The sequence below is a fragment of the Thalassophryne amazonica genome, chromosome 12, assembly GCF_902500255.1.
Source record: "Thalassophryne amazonica chromosome 12, fThaAma1.1, whole genome shotgun sequence".
Taxonomy (NCBI): Eukaryota; Metazoa; Chordata; class Actinopteri; order Batrachoidiformes; family Batrachoididae; genus Thalassophryne; species Thalassophryne amazonica.
In genome coordinates this window covers 23,396,780-23,415,356 of record NC_047114.1, presented here as the reverse complement: position 1 = coordinate 23,415,356, position 18,577 = coordinate 23,396,780, and the positions used below count along the sequence as shown (strand labels likewise).

Here is an 18,577-nt window from a genome sequence, read left to right as displayed (position 1 = left end):
CATTAACCAAACTAATGTGAATTGTTTTACTCATTTTTATTTCACGTGTAAGCGTTTGACACAATTCGATACCCAGTTTGTGAAATTTTCAAGCCTGGTTTTTGGAGCTGTGCAGATCTGGAGTGTAACTACAAAATGGGATGTGTCCCACTCACCTCACTGCACAAGAGGAACAGCAGATACAGTAGGTCAGTTAGACTTTCATGGCATCGACCCAAGAGTTAAAAATAAACGTGGTGTCAGCTGGCACTTTACAACTGGGCTCGAGTCACTTACAGTGCTGCACATGTTTCGTCACTCTGGTGCCCACTTATACCCATTTTAATGCCATCAACTGCTTGGTATTTTGCAGTCCTTCTGGCACCATTAGCTGATACATGATCAGTTAGCTGTTTTACAACTACCCTTTCAAGAATTTTTGAGAGAAAAGGAAGGTTGGAGATTGGCCTATAATTAGCTAAGATAGCTGGGTCAAGTGATGGCTTTTTAAGTAATGGTTTAATTTCTGCCACCTTAAAAGCCTGTGGTACATAGCCAACTAATAAAGATAGATTGATCATATTTAAGATCGAAGCATTAATGGTAGTTAATGGTAGGGCTTCCTTGAGCAGCCTGGTAGGAATGGGGTCTAATAGACATGTTGATGGTTTGGAGGAAGTAACTAATGAAAATAACTCAGACAGAACAATCAGAGAGAAAGAGTCTAACCAAATACCGGCATCACTGAAAGCAGCCAAAGATAACGATACGTCTTTGGGATGGTTATGAGTCATTTTTTCTCTAATAGTTAAAATTGTATTAGCAAAGAAAGTCATGAAGTCATTACTAGTTAAAGGAATACTCGGCTCAATAGAGCTCTGACTCTTTGTCAGCCTGGCTACAGTGCTGAAAAGAAACCTGGGGTTGTTCTTATTTTCTTCAATTAGTGATGAGTAGAAAGATGTCCTAGCTTTACGGAGGGCTTTTTTATAGAGCAACAGACTTTTTCCAGGCTAAGTGAAGATCTTCTAAATTAGTGAGACGCCATTTCCTCTCCAACTTACGGGTTATCTGCTTTAAGCTGCGAGTTTGTGAGTTATACCACAGAGTCAGGCACTTCTGATTTAAAGCTCTCTTTTTCAGAGGAGCTACAGCATCCAAAGTTGTCTTCAATGAGGATGTAAAACTATTGACGAGATACTCTATCTCACTTACAGAGTTTAGGTAGCTACTCTGCACTGTGTTGGTATATGGCATTGGAGAACATAAAGAAGGAATCATATCCTTAAACCTAGTTACAGCGCTTTCCGAAAGCTGGGTAGTCCATCAGAGTAAATGTAAATGTTATTAAGAAATGATCAGACAGAAGGGAGTTTTCAGGGAATACTGTTAAGCCTTCAATTTCCATACCATAAGTCAGAACAAGATCTAAGATATGATTAAATTGGTGGGTGGACTCATTTACATTTTGAGCAAAGCCAAATGAGTCTAATAATAGATTAAATGCAGTGTTGAGACTGTCATTCTCAGCATCTGTGTGGATGTTAAAATCGCCCACTATAATTATCTTATCTGAGCTAAGGACTAAGTCAGACAAAATGTTGTGAAAGTGTCGTGACACGGACCCACAACAGGGGGCGTTAATGAACGGACAATGGATAAGCCAAAAAGTAACAATTTAATGTTGTGAATCACACAACGATGTACAGACAATAACAATACAGTGACTGTCAATCATACACCAGGTGACGTGTGGGCAGGCTCGACGATAGAAGACGCCTGGCGAGAGAAAAACCGGATCCACACAGCTTCCACCGCCAACGGAGCTGAAGAACACCTGCGCCCCAGGTGGCCGCTGTCTTCAGCAGTCAGACCCGTTACTGCTGGCAGAGAACAGAGACAGTCCAGATGAGTGTGAGGTCGCACACTCAGTAATCCCACAGTCTATATTCAGTAAAGGAGGGAGAACCTCCACCTCCAATCACACACTCGTGCAGCTCCTGAGTTAACCACTTATCTGAGTGGGGTGTGAGGCGAAGCCGTCGCAGTCCACATCAAACGCCAACTCCGCAGATAAGGCACACCACAGGAAAACGGCTGCAAAAAGAGATCAGACTAATACTCAAAGTTTAAGTCAGCAGAGAAAATTACCTGATTGGTAGTTGATTTCTCAGCGAGGAGGTGGAGTTGCAGTCCGGCCTTTATGGTGATGGTGATGAGATGAATGAGTGACAGCTGGTGCTGAGGATGAGTGACAGCTGTCACTCCCAGTGGCTCCGGCGCCCTCTCGTGCTTGAAGCCCGCACTCCAAGCAGGGCGCCATCTGGTGGTGGTGGGCCAGCAGTACCTCCTCTTCAGCGGCCCACACAACAGGACCCACCCCCTCAACGGGCGCCTCCTGGCGTCCGACCAGGCTTGTCCGTGTGCCGGGCGTAGAAATCGGCCAGGAGGGCCGGGTCCAGGATGAAGCTGCTCTTCACCCAGGAGCGTTCTTCGGGTCCATATCCTTCCCAGTCCACCAAATACTGGAACCCCCGGCCCTTTCGACGAACGTCCAGGAGTCGGCGCACAGTCCAAGCCGGCTCCCCGTCGATGATCCGGGCAGGCGGCGGCGCCGGTCCGGGGGCACAGAGGGGAGAGGTGTGGCAGGGTTTGAGTCTGGAGACATGGAATACTGGATGTATCCGCAGTGAAGCTGGCAGCTTCAGCTTCACTGCGGCTGGACTGAGGACCTTCACGATGGTGAAGGGTCCTATAAATCTGTCCTTAAGCTTCTGGGATTCCGTTTGCAGAGGTATGTCCTTTGTGGATAACCAAACCGCCTGCCCGGGCTGGTATGCAGGGGCCGGGGAACGCCGGCGGTCTGCATGGGCCTTAGTCCTCGTCCGGGCTCTGAGCAGGGCAGAGCGGGCGGTACGCCACACCCGACGGCACTTCCTCAGATGGGCCTGGACCGAGGGCACCCCGACCTCTCCCTCCACCAGTGGAAACAACGGGGGCTGGTACCCCAAACACACCTCAAACGGGGAGAGGCCGGTGGCAGATGAGACTTGGCTATTATGAGCGTACTCGATCCAGGCCAGATGGTCACTCCAGGCCGTCGGGTGCGTGGAGGTCACGCAGCGGAGGGCCTGCTCCAGTTCCTGGTTAGTCCGCGCTGCCTGCCCGTTCGTCTGGGGGTGGTACCCAGACGAGAGACTGACGGTGGCCCCAGTTCCTTGCAGAAACTCCTCCAGACCTGGGAGGAGAACTGAGGACCACGATCCGAGACAATGTCTGTTGGAATCCCATGCAGATGCACGGCGTGGTGGACCAGGAGGTCTGCAGTCTCCTGGGCCGTCGGGAGCTTCGGGAGGGCCACGAAGTGGGCCGCCTTGGAGAACTGGTCCACTATCGTTAAGATGGTGGTGTTGCCCTGGGACGGCGGGAGGCCTGTGACAAAGTCCAGGCCGATATGAGACCAGGGGCGACGAGGCACAGGCAGAGGCTGGAGGAGGCCTTGGGCTTTGTGATGGTCGGCTTTGCCCCTGGCACAGGTGGTGCAGGACTGGACATACTCCCGGACGTCGGCTTCCATAGACGCCCACCAGAAGTGCTGCCGGACCACTGCCACGGTCCTTCGCACCCTTGGGTGACAGGAGAGCTTGGAACCGTGACAGAAGTCAAGGACCGCAGCCCTGGCCTCTGGTGGGACGTACAGTTTGTTCTTCGGACCTGTCCCCGGGTCCGGGCTCCGTGTCAGGGCCTCCCGGACGGTCTTCTCCACGTCCCAGGTAAGGGCGGCCACGACAGTGGACTCGGGGATGATGGTTTCAGGGGGGTCTGACAGCTCGGTCTTGACCTCCTCTTCGTGCACCTGGGACAGGGCATCAGATCGTTGGTTCTTTGTCCCGGGGCGGTAGGTGATCCGGAAGTCAAAACGCCCGAAGAACAGCAACCAGCGGGCTTGCCTGGGGTTCAGACGCTTCGTGGTCCGGATGTACTCCAGGTTCCGATGGTCCGTGAAAACCGTAAATGGTACCGATGCTCCCTCCAACAGGTGTCTCCACTCCTCAAGAGCCTCCTTCACCGCAAGAAGTTCCCGATTGCCGACGTCTTAGTTCCGTTCAGCTGGGGTCAACCTGCGGGAAAAGTAGGCACATGGATGGAGAACCTTGTCGGACTCCCCGCTCTGGGACAGCACGGCTCCTATCCCTGAGTCAGAGGCATCCACTTCAACAACAAACTGGCGCTTGGGATCGGGCTGCACCAGAACCGGTGCAGTCGAGAACCGGCGTTTCAACTCCCTAAACGCGGCTTCGCACCGATCCGACCAGGTGAAGGGGACTTTTGTGGAGGTCAGGGCTGTCAGGGGGCTAACTACCTGACTGTAGCCCTTGATGAACCTCCGGTAGAAATTTGCAAAACCGAGGAACTGTTGTAGTTTCCTACGGTTCGTTGGTTGGGGCCAATCACTCACCGCCGCAACCTTGGCCGGATCAGGGGCAACAGAGTTGGAGGAGATGATGAACCCCAAGAAGGACAAAGAAGTGCGGTGGAACTCACACTTCTCACCCTTCACAAACAGCCGGTTCTCCAACAACCGCTGTAGGACCTGACGTACATGCTTGACATGGGTCTCAGGATCTGGAGAAAAGATGAGTATATCGTCTAGATATACGAAGACAAACTGATGCAGGAAGTTCCGCAAGACGTCATTAACCAATGCTTGGAATGTCGCGGGCGCATTGGTGAGACCGAACGGCATGACCAGGTACTCAAAGTGACCTAACGGGGTGTTAAATGCCGTCTTCCACTCGTCTCCCTCCCGGATCCGAACCAGGTGATAAGCATTCCTAAGATCCAATTTCGTGAAAATTTTGGCTCCATGCAGGGGCGTGAACACTGAATCCAACAGAGGTAACGGGTATCGGTTGCGAACCGTGATCTCATTCAGCCCTCTGTAATCAATGCATGGACGGAGTCCGCCGTCCTTCTTGCCCACAAAAAAGAAACCAGCACCCATCGGGGAGGTGGAGTTCCGGATCAACCCGGCAGCTAACGAGTCCCGGATGTAGGTCTCCATTGATTCGCATTCCGGACATGAGAGGTTGTACAGCCTGCTGGACGGGTACTCAGCGCCTGGTATCAAATCAATGGCACAATCGTACGGACTGTGCGGGGGCAGCGTGAGTGCCAGATCCTTGCTGAAGACGTCAGCAAGGTCGTGGTACTTGGCCGGCACCGCCGGCAGATTGGGGGGGACTGAAACCTCCTCCCTAGCAGTCACACCGGGTGGAACCGAGGATCCTAAACACTCCCGGTGGCAGGTTTCGCTCCACTGAACCACAACCCCAGACAGCCAATCAATCCGGGGATTGTGTTTTAACACCCATGGAAAACCCAAAATCACTCGGGAGGTAGAAGGTGTTACATAAAACACAATCTCCTCCCTGTGATTCCCAGACACCACCAATGTCACTGGCTGTGTCTGGTGTGTGATTAGTGGAAGAAGGGTGCCATCTAGCGCCCGCACCGACAATGGTGACGGTAAGGCCACTAGAGGGAGCCCAACCTCCTTTACCCATCTGCTATCCAGCAGATTCCCCTCTGACCCCGTGTCCACCAGTGCTGGGGCGTGAAGGGTTAGATCCCCACTCAGGATCGTGACTGGGATTCGTGCAGATCGTCGGGGTTTCCCCACGTGGGTGTTGTGACCCACCCTTAGCCCAGTCTCCAAGGACGAGTGCTGTTGTTTTGACCGTTTGGGGCATTCTCTCTGTATGTGCTCGGTAGAGCTGCAGAGAAAACACTCTCCACGGATCAGCCTCCTTTGTCTCTGATCTGATCGTTTTTTGGCCCTGCTCGTTTCCATAGCAACGTCAGCAGGGGGAGCTGTTGTCACGTGGAGAGCCCTGGCAGTGGAGCGTGGGGAAGTCGGCTTCCTTTCGGACCCGGGAGGAAGAGGGACGGCTTGTGCCTGGCCACGCCCCTCGTCTCGTTCCCGTTGGTGTTCCGTTAATCGGTTGTCTAACCGTATAACCAGGTCGATAAGCCCATCTAAATCCCGCGGCTCGTCCTTCGCCACCAGGTGCTCCTTAAGGACCAGAGACAGTCCATTTACAAAGGCGGCGCGGAGCGCAACAGCATTCCAGCCGGCTCGCGCTGCCGCGATGCGGAAGTCGACTACATACTTCGCTGCGCTCCGACGCCCCTGCCGTATCGACAGCAGCACACTTGAAGCGGTCTCGCCTCTATGAGGGTGGTCGAACACCTGTCGGAACTCCCTCACAAACTCAGTATAAACCGTTAGGAGCCGTGAATTCTGCTCCCAAAGCGCCGTAGCCCAGGTGCGTGCCTCTCCTCGAAGCAAATTGATCACATAAGCCACCCGGCTGGCGTCTGCTGCGTACATGACAGGACGCTGTGAAAAGACGAGTGAGCACTGCATCAAGAAGTCCGCGCACGTCTCCACACAGCCTCCGTATGGCTCCGGAGGACTTATGTATGCTTCAGGGGAAGGTGGGGGGGTTCGTTGAACGACCAGCGGAATGTCTGTTTCTGGCACACGGTCAGCAGGAGGAGGTGCTGCCGCAGCGCCCTGAGCACGCGCTTCCACCTGGGCGGTGAGAGCCTCCATCCTATGATTGAGAACACTGCTCTGCTCGGTAATTAAATCCAACCGAGCGGTAAAGGTGGTTAAGATGTGCTGCAGCTCACCCAACACGCCTCCTGCTGGCGCCTGTGCACCTCGCTCTTCCATTGGCTGTTCAAGCGATGGTTGACGCCCCTAAGGATCCATGACGCTGGCCGAGAAATCCTGTTGTGAAAGTGTCGTGACACGGACCCACAACAGGGGGCGTTAATGAACGGACAATGGATAAGCCAAAAAGTAACAATTTAATGTTGTGAATCACACAACGATGTACAGACAATAACAATACAGTGACTGTCAATCATACACCAGGTGACGTGTGGGCAGGCTCGACGATAGAAGATGCCTGGCGAGAGAAAAGCCGGATCCACACAGCTTCCACCGCCAACGGAGCTGAAGAACACTGGAGCTGCCAAGCCCTGCGCCCCAGGTGGCCGCTGTCTTCAGCAGTCAGACCCGGTACTGCTGGCAGAGAACAGAGACAGTCCAGATGAGTGTGAGGTCGCACACTCAGTAATCCCACAGTCTGTATTCAGTAAAGGAGGGAGAACCTCCACCTCCAATCACACACTCGTGCAGCTCCTGAGTTAACCACTTATCTGAGTGGGGTGTGAGGTGAAGCCGTCGCAGTCCACACCAAACGCCAACTCCGCAGATAAGGCACACCACAGGAAAATGGCTGCAAAAAGAGATCAGACTAATACTCAAAGTTTAAGTCAGCAGAGAAAATTACCTGATTGGTAGTTGATTTCTCGGCGAGGAGGTGGAGTTGCAGTCCAGCCTTTATGGTGATGGTGATGAGATGAATGAGTGACAGCTGGTGCTGAGGATGAGTGACAGCTGTCACTCCCAGTGGCTCCGGTGCCCTCTCGTGCTTGAAGCCCGCACTCCAAGCAGGGCGCCATCTGGTGGTGGTGGGCCAGCAGTGCCTCCTCTTCAGCGGCCCACACAACACAAAAGGTCTGAAAATTCACAGAGAAACTCACAGTAACGACCAGGTGGACGATAGATAATAACAAATAAAACTGGTTTTTGGGACTTCCAATTTGGATGGACAAGACTAAGAGTCAAGCTTTCAAATGAATTAAAGCTCTGTCTGGGTTTTGGATTAATTAATAAGCTGGAATGGAAGATTGCTGCTAATCCTCCACCTCGGCCCGTTCTACGAGCATTCTGACAGTTAGTGTGACTCGGGGGTGTTGACTCATTTAAACTAACATATTCATCCTGCTGTAACCAGGTTTCTGTAAGGCAGAATAAATCAATATGTTGATCAATTATTATATCATTTACTAACAGGGACTTAGAAGAGAGAGAGACCTAATGTTTAATAGACCACATTTAACTGTTTTAGTCTGTGGTGCAGTTGAAGGTGCTATATTATTTTTTCTTTCTGAATTTTTATGCTTAAATAGATTTTTACTGATTATTGGTGGTCTGGGAGCAGGCACCGTCTCTACGGGGATGGGGTAATGAGGGGATGGCAGGGGGAGAGAAGCTGCAGAGAGGTGTGTAAGACTACAACTCTGCTTCCTGGTCCCAACCCTGGATAGTCACGGTTTGGAGGATTTAAGAAAATTTGCCAGATTTCTAGAAATGAGAGCTGCTCCATCCAAAGTGGGATGGATGCCGTCTCTCCTAACAAGACCAGGTTTTCCCCAGAAGCTTTGCCAATTATCTATGAAGCCCACCTCATTTTTTGGACACCACTCAGACAGCCAGCAATTCAAGGAGAACATGCGGCTAAACATGTCACTCCCGGTCCGATTGGGGAGGGGCCCAGAGAAAACTACAGAGTCCGACATTGTTTTTGCAAAGTTACACACCGATTCAATGTTAATTTTAGTGACCTCCGATTGGCGTAACCGGGTGTCATTACTGCCGACGTGAATTACAATCTTACCAAATTTACGCTTAGCCTTAGCCAGCAGTTTCAAATTTCCTTCAATGTCGCCTGCTCTGGCCCCCAGAAGACAATTGACTATGGTTGCTGGTGTCGCTAACTTCACATTTCTCAAAACAGAGTCGCCAATAACCAGAGTTTGATCCTCGGCAGGTGTGTTGCTGAGTGGGGAAAAACGGTTAGAAATGTGAACGGGTTGGCGGTGTACATGGGGCTGCTAAAGGAGGACGAGGAATAACTAAACATTTCACACCCAGAGCAGAAAAGTGCGGGAGAGACAGGAGAAGCCGCCATGCTAAATCAGCTAAGAGCTAGTAGCTATGCTAAGCTAGCGGATTCCTAAAAACACACAAAGTGAATAATGTGTAAATAATTTAGAGGTGATTCAGCAGAGGGAGTGCTTTAGTTAAGGCATGTGAAGATTACACTGTGAAACAAATCGTTATCTAGTTAACTAGATCAATCTAACTGTGCAGATTAAACAGCTAACAGATACAGCAAAACACTGTTGTGCTCCGGAACAGGAAGTGATACAATACCGCAGTGAGAGCCAACCACCAGTAGAGGCCTGTAGGATATCAGTTCTCAACAGAGATATCAGTTGAGCTCTAGTTTTATCCTGTTCCATATGCACAACCAGTGTTGGGAAGGTTACTTCTGAAATGTAATAGGTTACAGATTATTAGTTTCTCTGTAAAACCCTAATGTCACTATTTTATTTTATACTTTTTTTTTTAACATTTGATCACTGTGTGATTATGTTTTGATTACTTGTCAAACAAGTGTTTTAAACTGGACAATAAAATAGAACAAAAACACATAAATTTAAGCTTAGCAGTGCTGACTTTACAACACTGATTATTTAACTTTTATTAAACAGTCTTGAATATAACTTGAACTAAGGTTGCAAGGTTTTGATTTTAAAGCACAACCATCAAAAGAGCAACAAACTTTGCAAGAAAAAAGAGGAAAATGTAACCACTATCTCATATTCTACATTCAAACTTCATCTTGAGTTGTGATGGAGTATATAAATAGAGGGCTGGAGTCTATCGCAGCAGTCATAGGGCATGAGGTGGGGTACGCCCTGGACAGGACGCCAGTCTGTCCCACAGCCAAATGTTATACAGATTAAAAAAAACAACAAAAACAAACAAACAAACAAAAAAAACAAAAAACAAAATCAAACTCTGAAATATTGATTTAGAAAATAAATAAATTAATACAGATCAGGTAGTTGAGTGGATAAGCGGTTGGTCTGCCAATATGTAGATCTGTGTTTGAATCCTGCTCATGCTACCTGTCTGTGTCCTTGGACAAGGCACTTAATCTTCATTGTCCCAGTCCACCCAGCTGTAAAAATGGGTACCAGCCTTAGCTGGAGGAGAAAATGTGAATTGTCATTGTAAAGCACTTTCAGTATCTGCTAGATAGAAATGCAGTCCTTCTTCTTCATCTATCAGTAACTCCTGTGCTCCTAATGTGTTTCCCTGTCAGAGACAGAGGTAAATCCTACATTACCTCATCGTACTAGTGCTTAACTACGGAATCTGTGTGGTGTGATGGGACTCGAGTCCATCATAGGTTACTTTCCCAGCCAAAGCTAGCACTCATTTACAGCTGGGTGGACTGGGTCAATGAAGATAAAGTGTCTAATCCAAGGACACAGAGAGGTAGCATGACGGTAATTGAACCCAAATCTACATACTGGTAGCCCAACTCCTATCTACTGAGTGACCTATGTATGCAGCCCAGTAATGATAGTTTGTGTCACACTGAGAAATTCCAAGTCATTAATTCTGTGATTATTTGAGTTGCCCCAATTGAAGGAAAGAACCAGGCCACCAATCCTGGTCCTTGGGACCCAAAGTACTATGCATTTTCCATGTCTTTATTTAATTATTATTATTGTTATTATTATTATTATTACTTTTCATGATTTTGACCGTGTACAGGGTTACATTATGTGCTCTGATTCAGCTAATTTTGCCAAACTAATAGGATGGAGCTTCACACTGCAGATTTATAATGACCTAAAACATACTGGCAAAACAACCAAAGAGTAGATTATTGTATATTAACACGTGTTTTATAATCTCAGTATCGTTAATTTCACATCACTTCTTCATCATTTTTGTTTGTAATGCTCACATTGTCATGCTTTAACTCTTCAGAATAGAATAGAATCAGTATTGGTGACAGTATTATTTATTTTATATGGACAAAGCAAGATTGGATGAGGCCAAACACCAACTATGATGCTCAAAGTGCATTACAATGACAATTCACACCAACCTTCATCTGTTCAGTCCAAATATAATTGGTGTGTTTGTGTGTTTTTTCAGGTGGCTGACCTGGAGGCCCATGGGGGCCACGGCCCCTCTGACATGCTGAAGGATGAGCTGACCCATTCACTGGAGGAGCTGGAGGCCCTGCTTAAGGCCAAAGATGAGGTAGGTTGTTGATTTTAACTCATCATCTACAATCAGGCTCATCGTTGCTATTGAACAAAGTGTTGCTGGTTTGATTCCCTGCTACTCCTGTCTGTGTGTTGAACTTGTGTCACATTTTGGTGTTTTGGATTCTTGTCTATGTTATTCTGTCTTTTGTATGATTTATTCTCTGGGTTATCTGGTTAATTACTCCCTGTTATACTTGTCATGGTCACGTTTTGTGTCCTTCTCTGGTGTATTTCCTGGGTCTTGTTATTTGCCATCCTGATTATCTGGTTAATTTTTCCTCATAGTGAATAATTTCTGTTATTGTCATTCCTGTGTTGTAGTTGTCCCTGTCTTATTGTCATTTCCATGTTTCAGTCGTCCCTGCTCCCTGTCCCTCTGGTGCCCTCTTGTGTTGTCACTGGGCACGAGCCCTCTTGTGTCTCCTGCCATCAGTATCATCATTATCATCAGAATAATTTACACATTTGATTTTTGTCATTGACCTTTTGTCACAGTATTTCGGAGTCTTCCTTTGTTACAGTTTTTTTTTTCTGGTTTGTCAAACATTGTTCCCCGCATTTCCTGTACAGTTTATTGATCTGCTGTTACAGATAATCCATGGGCCAAGCAGGTTGTTGGTACCACTTAACAGTGATGGGCACAGATAACCAAAAAATTATCTTCAATAACAGATAATCAGATAACTGAAAAGTTGTCTTTGATAAACATAAACCACCCAAAAATGTATCGGACGTTACAGATAACTGATAAGTTCCAGTATTGTCTCTGGTACATTTGCAACTACTAACAAGCTGAATTTGAGTTTTAACACCACGATCGCTTTTGGAAGCATCAAAAGCAACAACAGACCCAAACAATGAGCCCGCACTTCTATGTTTGAACATCCTGCCCCCTTCTGGAAGCTCTTATTTACTACATGACTTCCAGCACAGAAGCACCCGCTCCGGTCAGGCGGAGGTCTTGGAAAATAAAGTCATACTGACTTATGGTTTTGATTTATAAATAACATTAATACCGATAGAATAACTCCATTAATGTCAATTCTGTCATTTGTACAAAGGTAAAATATAACATATATCTTTTAATGTTGTATAATGCACTAATTCTGAGGTTTTGTAACAAACACAGACAGATCGCAAAGGATTCTGGGTAAAAGTGCCTCGATATGCTAAACTTTGGTTGGTTCAGTCATTCATTATGTAAACCAACACGTTAATGTGACGTGTGTCGTGTGTTGGTGTTTACAGATAAATGTGCTTTTGTAAAATGTTCCTTTTTTTTTTTTTTTTGTAAAAACAGGCATTTTTACGGAGCCCTGGAAGTCTCATCGCAAAATGTTTTGCATGTGGAGAGAATGTGCGCTCATTTTATTAGTGCCATGCACATGTTTTATGATGTTGTAAAATGTGCACTCAGTATTGTCTTGACACATAAATGTTGGCTTTACACTGTGCAAGTTTTGGCCCTTTTTCAGCTGATTTTTCATTTGTGCGAGAATTTTTTGGACAGAATTTCAGGTTAATCGTGCGTCCTGCATCGTGTAGTGTACATGGAGTAACAAGCTGCGTTTAACATCTCACAACCACCTCCTGATCACCGATCGTATGGTCGAATGAAAATCAAACCAGTTCGATATTATTCTGGTCGGCCGTCGTGAGGGTATCCCGCTGCTGAAGAGCTACAAGCATCCAACCGCTCGCACTGTGCATGTGCAAACACTGCAGACCTGTCTTGTAATGTTTTTTTTTTTGTTTGTTGTTTTGTTTTTAAACTTTGATGTCTCTCATCGAGAGTTTTTGTAAATTAAGTTTGAAAAAAAGCTTACGTTTTGCTTCTGGAAACACAAATTTGATGTGTGGTTTTTGAACGTACAATGTGCGCTCTGAACTTTTACATTGTGCGGTTCTGTTGTACAGTTTGAACTGAAACAGAGTACAGTGATTAAAATATCATACAGTGTCTGCTCAGCTTCAGGACAAATACTGCCATGAACTGCCATGAACACTACTGGCCAGTAGATGGCAGTAGAGGCCTTGAAAACTTGCCAAAACAAAATTCCAGATAATCCGTGTCTGCTACATTTAAGATGTGTGGAATTTAATAAACGCAAATACAATAACAACATCTATAAACTCAGAGAATATATTCACGAGAGTTTTAGGCACTAGAGTTTAATGCCGTTGTCCGTGGAGCCTGAACAGAGTGCCTGAAATGCATTTGTCCCGTCATGAACGTACTGAGATTACCCTATCCTACCCATAATGCACTACTGGGCACAGCATGTGCTCACTAAAACCTTAAAGATTAGCACAGTACTTTAAAACTAAAACGTATATCTGATATTTTCACCTTATAAAACTTCAGACATGACAGTAATTTTAAATAACTTGTCCAAAATTAGTTTGGTTAAAATTTGAACCATAAGTTAAAAATGTATGCCTCTGGATGACTTGGGTGATATTGCCAGCGTATCAGTATGGTGTTAAAGGAAATGTTTGGTTTTTTTTGTAACCAGTTTTTCTTTGTCTGCAGAGAATAGAGCGGTTTCTCCTGGAAGCAGCTCTCTTCTGTTTACAGAAGATAGAACTATACATGTGTTAGGAAACTTTTAACAGGTAGGTGCTCAACTGATTTTAAATTTTAAAAATGTTTGCCGCTGTTCAGCTTTGTTTACTACGTGATCAGTCTAAAAGTTATCGGACAAAAATTTATCAAAAGATAATTAGTCTGATAATGGTTTTTAAAGTTATCTAAAATGATAATCCGAAAATGAAAACATTATCTTCAATAATTATGTTATCGGAACTGTGCCCACCACTGCCACTTAAGGTGCCCGAACAACACTTACAATCGAGCCTCAGTGTACCATGGCCTACCCGGGGTGGCTGCTATGTGAAAACAGCAAAAATGGTGGCAAAGGTTAATTTCAGTTTGTGCTGGGGTCAAAGGTTAAAGTTCAGGCACTACTGTGTACCCAGTAAAATGCCAGAATTTCATTGTAGTATGTATGTATGATGATGAAGCTTTGAATCTGAATCTTAACTTCAACTGCTAACTTCAACAGCACAAACCAGTTCAGACCCCAGCTTCAATTTTGCTTAAAAAGGATGCAAATCATTATTTGAGTTAATAGGGTTAGGAAAAGGGAAAGTTTGCACCATCTCTTACATTTTGTTATGACTACAGGGTAAAATTGTTGACCTCTGTACAAACTAAAATGATCATTTGTCCCCCCTTTTGTTTATTTTTGTATTATTATTATGATTTATTATTATTATTATTATTTATTATTATTATTGCTGTTTTTGTTGTTTTTACCCCATAACTCTCTAACATTCAGTCATAGACTGCCCAAACTGTACTTTTTTGGAAACCCTATGGTCATTGGATTGGAGCATTTCTAATTTTGACCCCTGTGTAATCCTTCACTAAGCCTGCCTGCTTTTGCTACCACTCTGAGATGTCCATCGTACATTTTTGTGGTGGTATACTGAGGCTAGATTGGAAAGTTTGGATTCCTTTGGTAACATTTAGGTCAAATTTGGCTTTGGGCTCATGGACTAAAATGTCCTGTTCCTCTCGTTATCGCCCACTTCTTTTACCTTGGCTGACTCTTTGTGTTCCTGTATTGTTACCTGTTCCTTTTAGTATGTGCTCTGCCTATTTTTGGAGACATCGTTTGTTGCTGATATCGGCCTGTTTTTGGAGAGCCTTCTGCTGTCTGCTGACCTCACTTGTATATATCTTTTTTCTGTTGTCTTTTTTATCACTGTTATGTTACAGGCATTGTCTTTTTCCAAATTTTGTCCCTGGTCAGCTGTTTTTTCTTTTAAATAAATAACTCGACTGAAACATCTGGGACATCTTTCTGCGTTAGGGTCATTCCGGAGAACTCACGCATTACAGAACTGCCTTTGAGCAAGGCAGTGAAGTCCACATTTGTTCCGGTGCGCATGCAGTTCCTTGGCATTGGCAAGCCCTTTAATCATTTAATGTAAGAGGGGAAAGGTGCTTCAGAAAGGACGTCTATTCATGGTGTTTTTTTCTTCTTTTAAGATGTATTAAAGGTGTAATCCCCTTTTAATTTTCCATAAAACTGATCAAAGGTACTGTGTATTGAAATGTAGTTATTATAAAGTATCAGTATTTCTCTTTTACATTGCAAAATTGCAGCAATTTTTTTCCTCTAGTAAATATTTAAATTGGGGTGAATCCATGGAAAATATAGTTTGTTTGCTCCATGACATCGTGCAAATAAGACACATGAAGAAATTCAAAGTTTATATCCAGGAAAAATATTGTGAGAAATATGTCCAGACATATGAGTGTATCACTAAATGCCTGTGTTTACTATCTGTGTTGGTTTATTCTGTGTTCGTATTACATCCTTTCAGTTAGAATACAAGCTCTACAGCTCACAAAAGCCCCCCACATAATATGTGACATCACCACAGAGAGTGTGCCATAGCATCTTGTCACTGCATTTTAATCCATGTGGGTTAAAATTCTAAGGTGTTTCCTGACAACACACATTTTGATCCTATTGGCCAAATAAGATGTTGGATTATTTATTTCAATAGTAAAGCAGAAAAACTATAGTGGTGCAAAAGAAAATCTTTCTCATGACTTGAATTGTGAAAAAAACATCTAAAGGAACTGCACCTTTAATTAATTATGATGAGAACTTAATATATGACACCACCTTTCATTTTAGGAAATCCATATTTTACAAAGCAAGAAATCACAATATCATGAAATGGAACACGAGAGAGACAAGGCCGTACACCGATTACAGGTATTCAGCACCTCAGCATACTAACATCAGTTATGAAGACATTTGTTGAACAACACATTTTAAAACTGTCTGTGTCCATCAGTTGCCTTGACATTAGTATTTATATTTAAAAGTTTTCCTTCACTTTCCTTTTCTAACTTTTAGGAAATGGAGATGCGTAATTCCGAGTTGGAGCGACGCGTCCAGAATACAGAGCAGAACCTGAATTGCTCACTAGAGGAACGAGATCGCATGGACTCTGAGATCCAGAGGGCCATTGAAATTCTGGACATCAAGATCTTTGACCTAAATGACCTCCGCCAGAGTTTAGTTAAAATCATTGATAAATAGGACAGACGAGGGGAAAAGTGAGAAGCACAACGTGTGAAAGGGATGGAAACGATGACGCCAGGGTAGTGTGAAGACACAGAACAAGATGGTGGTGGTCCCTGTCGTTTTCCAGCACAAGAACCAGTTCATCCGCACAAAGGCTTATTCATGTGTCTGTCGCAGTCACGTCTTAGCTGTACTCGACAACATGCTGTAAGTTGCACTGTTGGACTCGGCAACAGCAGCATCATATGCACAGTGTCGCTTATCAGAGCCAATCTGATGCTGATGATCATGTAGCTTTCAGCAGTAAAATTCAGTGCAATAAACCAACTATAAGGTAAGTACTTCACAGAATTCCACATTTAAATACAGTCCTGGTTATGTATACTTTAAGTACCAAATTTAAAATATGTTTTAAAAAATGCAAATGATCCAATTCTATAGCCAGTTTTCTTAAGACAAGTCAGGGGATGGATACATGTACATTTCCAAGGCATTAAGAAATGCAAACAGTATCTGACTGATGTGGGTAGTTCTCAAAAACAGAGTGGCTGTGCAAAAAGGAGGCTTGTGTGGGAAGCCAAAAAGATATCATGACAACTCTGAAGCAGTTATATAAGCTTGGAGATGAGCGAGACAACACACAGTGCAGCTTTCATTTGTTGCTGCACCAGTTATACAGCTTCATGGTGGACTGGAACAGAGAAGAACTTTCTGAAAAAGATGTGAAGTAAAGAAAACACAAATGCAGGAGTGAATTAAAGCAGCCATTTAAGTGGCTGTAATATGACACATATGTAATTTCCCCCTGTTCTTTGTATAATTGACTGCCCCTTACAAAAAAACACATGGATATATTCCTTACTTTGAATTTACTGACGGTCACGTTGAAAACCAGGGTCTCCACAGACAGTGTCCATCTTGTGAAAGACCACGTACATAACTTGCACAACACTTTTATACAATGTGGGCATTACAGTGGGTGTGGTTTAGTCTATATGTTACTGGCTCTCACAGATAGGGGGAGCTCTCCCTGTATCTGAAACTTGCACACGTGTGATGGAAGTGAAACTTAACTCTTATGCTTAAACTTTAAACCAGATCTCAGAGACTTCCAATTAAATAACAAAGGGAAATACTTGATCACTAACATAAAATAAGGAATCAGCACAGATATTATCTAATGCATATAAAGATGAGGTGTGTGCATCCCAGTTCATGGAAAAACTGTGCAAAACTCACGGTGCTCGGCTGCACGCCTTCCAGTTACATTATCCAAAAATGCAACTAGCTTTAATGGAATTTAAAGAAACAATTATAGATTTTCATCCTGTTAATGACTTTTCATTTATTGAAGTATCACAAGTTGGTGAAAAAGTAAAAATAACTTAAATTAGTCTTAAATAGCCTTTTCTGAATAATTTTTAAATAGAGTTACATTTGGACCAACTAAAATATACTCTGTCCATCAAATTTAGGTGTTTGGTTGCTTAAAAATATTAGTGTTTATCCTGAATATATGTGGGAGACTTGAGCCTACATTTGATGTCTTTTCTTATAGTAATGTTTTGAAATCCAAGACGTATTCAGTGATTTGGAAATGTTCAATTCCACTCTGATTATTCTAAAGAAAACTGGCTGAAAGGTGACTATTTAGTGTAAATTCATCTAAACTGTGCCAATGACTGTCTCACATGTACATTCGTTTTTTTGTCACCAATCCTGTTTGTGATATTCATGGACGGGATATTGAGGTGTAGTCAGGAGGAGGGTTACCAGTTTGGTGGGCTCAGGGTCTCATCACTGCTTTGCAGATGATGTGGTCCTGTTGGCTTCATCGGCCTGTGACCTCCAACACTGACTGGGTTAGTTTGCAGCTGAGTGTGAAGCAGCCAAGATGAGGATCAGCACCTCTAAATCTGAGGCCATATTTCTCAGTGGGTAGGGAATGAGGTTTTGCCCCAAGTGAATGAGTTCAAGTACCTCGGTGTCTTGTTCACGAGTGAGGGGACCATAGAGCGTGAGATTGCCAGGAGAATCTGTGCGTCAGAGACAGTATTGTACTCGCTCTGCCGTACTGTTATGTTGTAAGGGAGTTGATCCAAAAGGTGAAGCTCTGAATCTACAAGTGAATCTTCATTCCTACTCTCACCTATGGTCACGAGGGTTGGTTCAAACTTGATTGCGAGTACAAGCGGCTGAAATGAGTTAATGGTTGCTGGTGTCTCCCTTAGAGATAAGGTGAGAAGCTCGGCCATTCATAGGGAGCTCGGAATAGAGCCGCTGCTTCTTTGCATTGAAAGACGCCAGCTGAGGTGGTTTGGATATCTGGTAAGGATGCCCCCTGGGGGCCTCCCAAGGGAGGAGTTCCAGGCACACCCAGCTGGGAGACCACAGGGGAAGATCCAGGACCAGGTGGAGAGATTGTATCTCCACACTGGCCTGGGATCCCCCAGTCAGAGGTGGTCGATGTGGCCCAGGAAAGGGAAGTT

General features: G+C 44.9%; 1 protein-coding gene across 4 annotated transcripts in view; it reads left to right on the top strand.

Moving 5' to 3' along the window:
• LOC117522392 (homer protein homolog 3-like) overlaps positions 1-16,753 on the top strand; it is a 79,062-nt gene extending 62,309 nt beyond the window's left edge. For all 4 annotated transcript variants that reach the window (XM_034183788.1, XM_034183786.1, XM_034183787.1 and 1 more), the window contains 3 exons: positions 10,862-10,969; positions 15,693-15,773; positions 15,918-16,753. In XM_034183788.1, coding sequence (XP_034039679.1) covers positions 10,862-10,969; positions 15,693-15,773; positions 15,918-16,103 — 375 coding nt within the window. In that variant the 3' untranslated portion in view covers positions 16,104-16,753. The remainder of the gene's footprint in view (positions 1-10,861; positions 10,970-15,692; positions 15,774-15,917) is intronic.
• Positions 16,754-18,577: the final 1,824 nt, after the last annotated feature.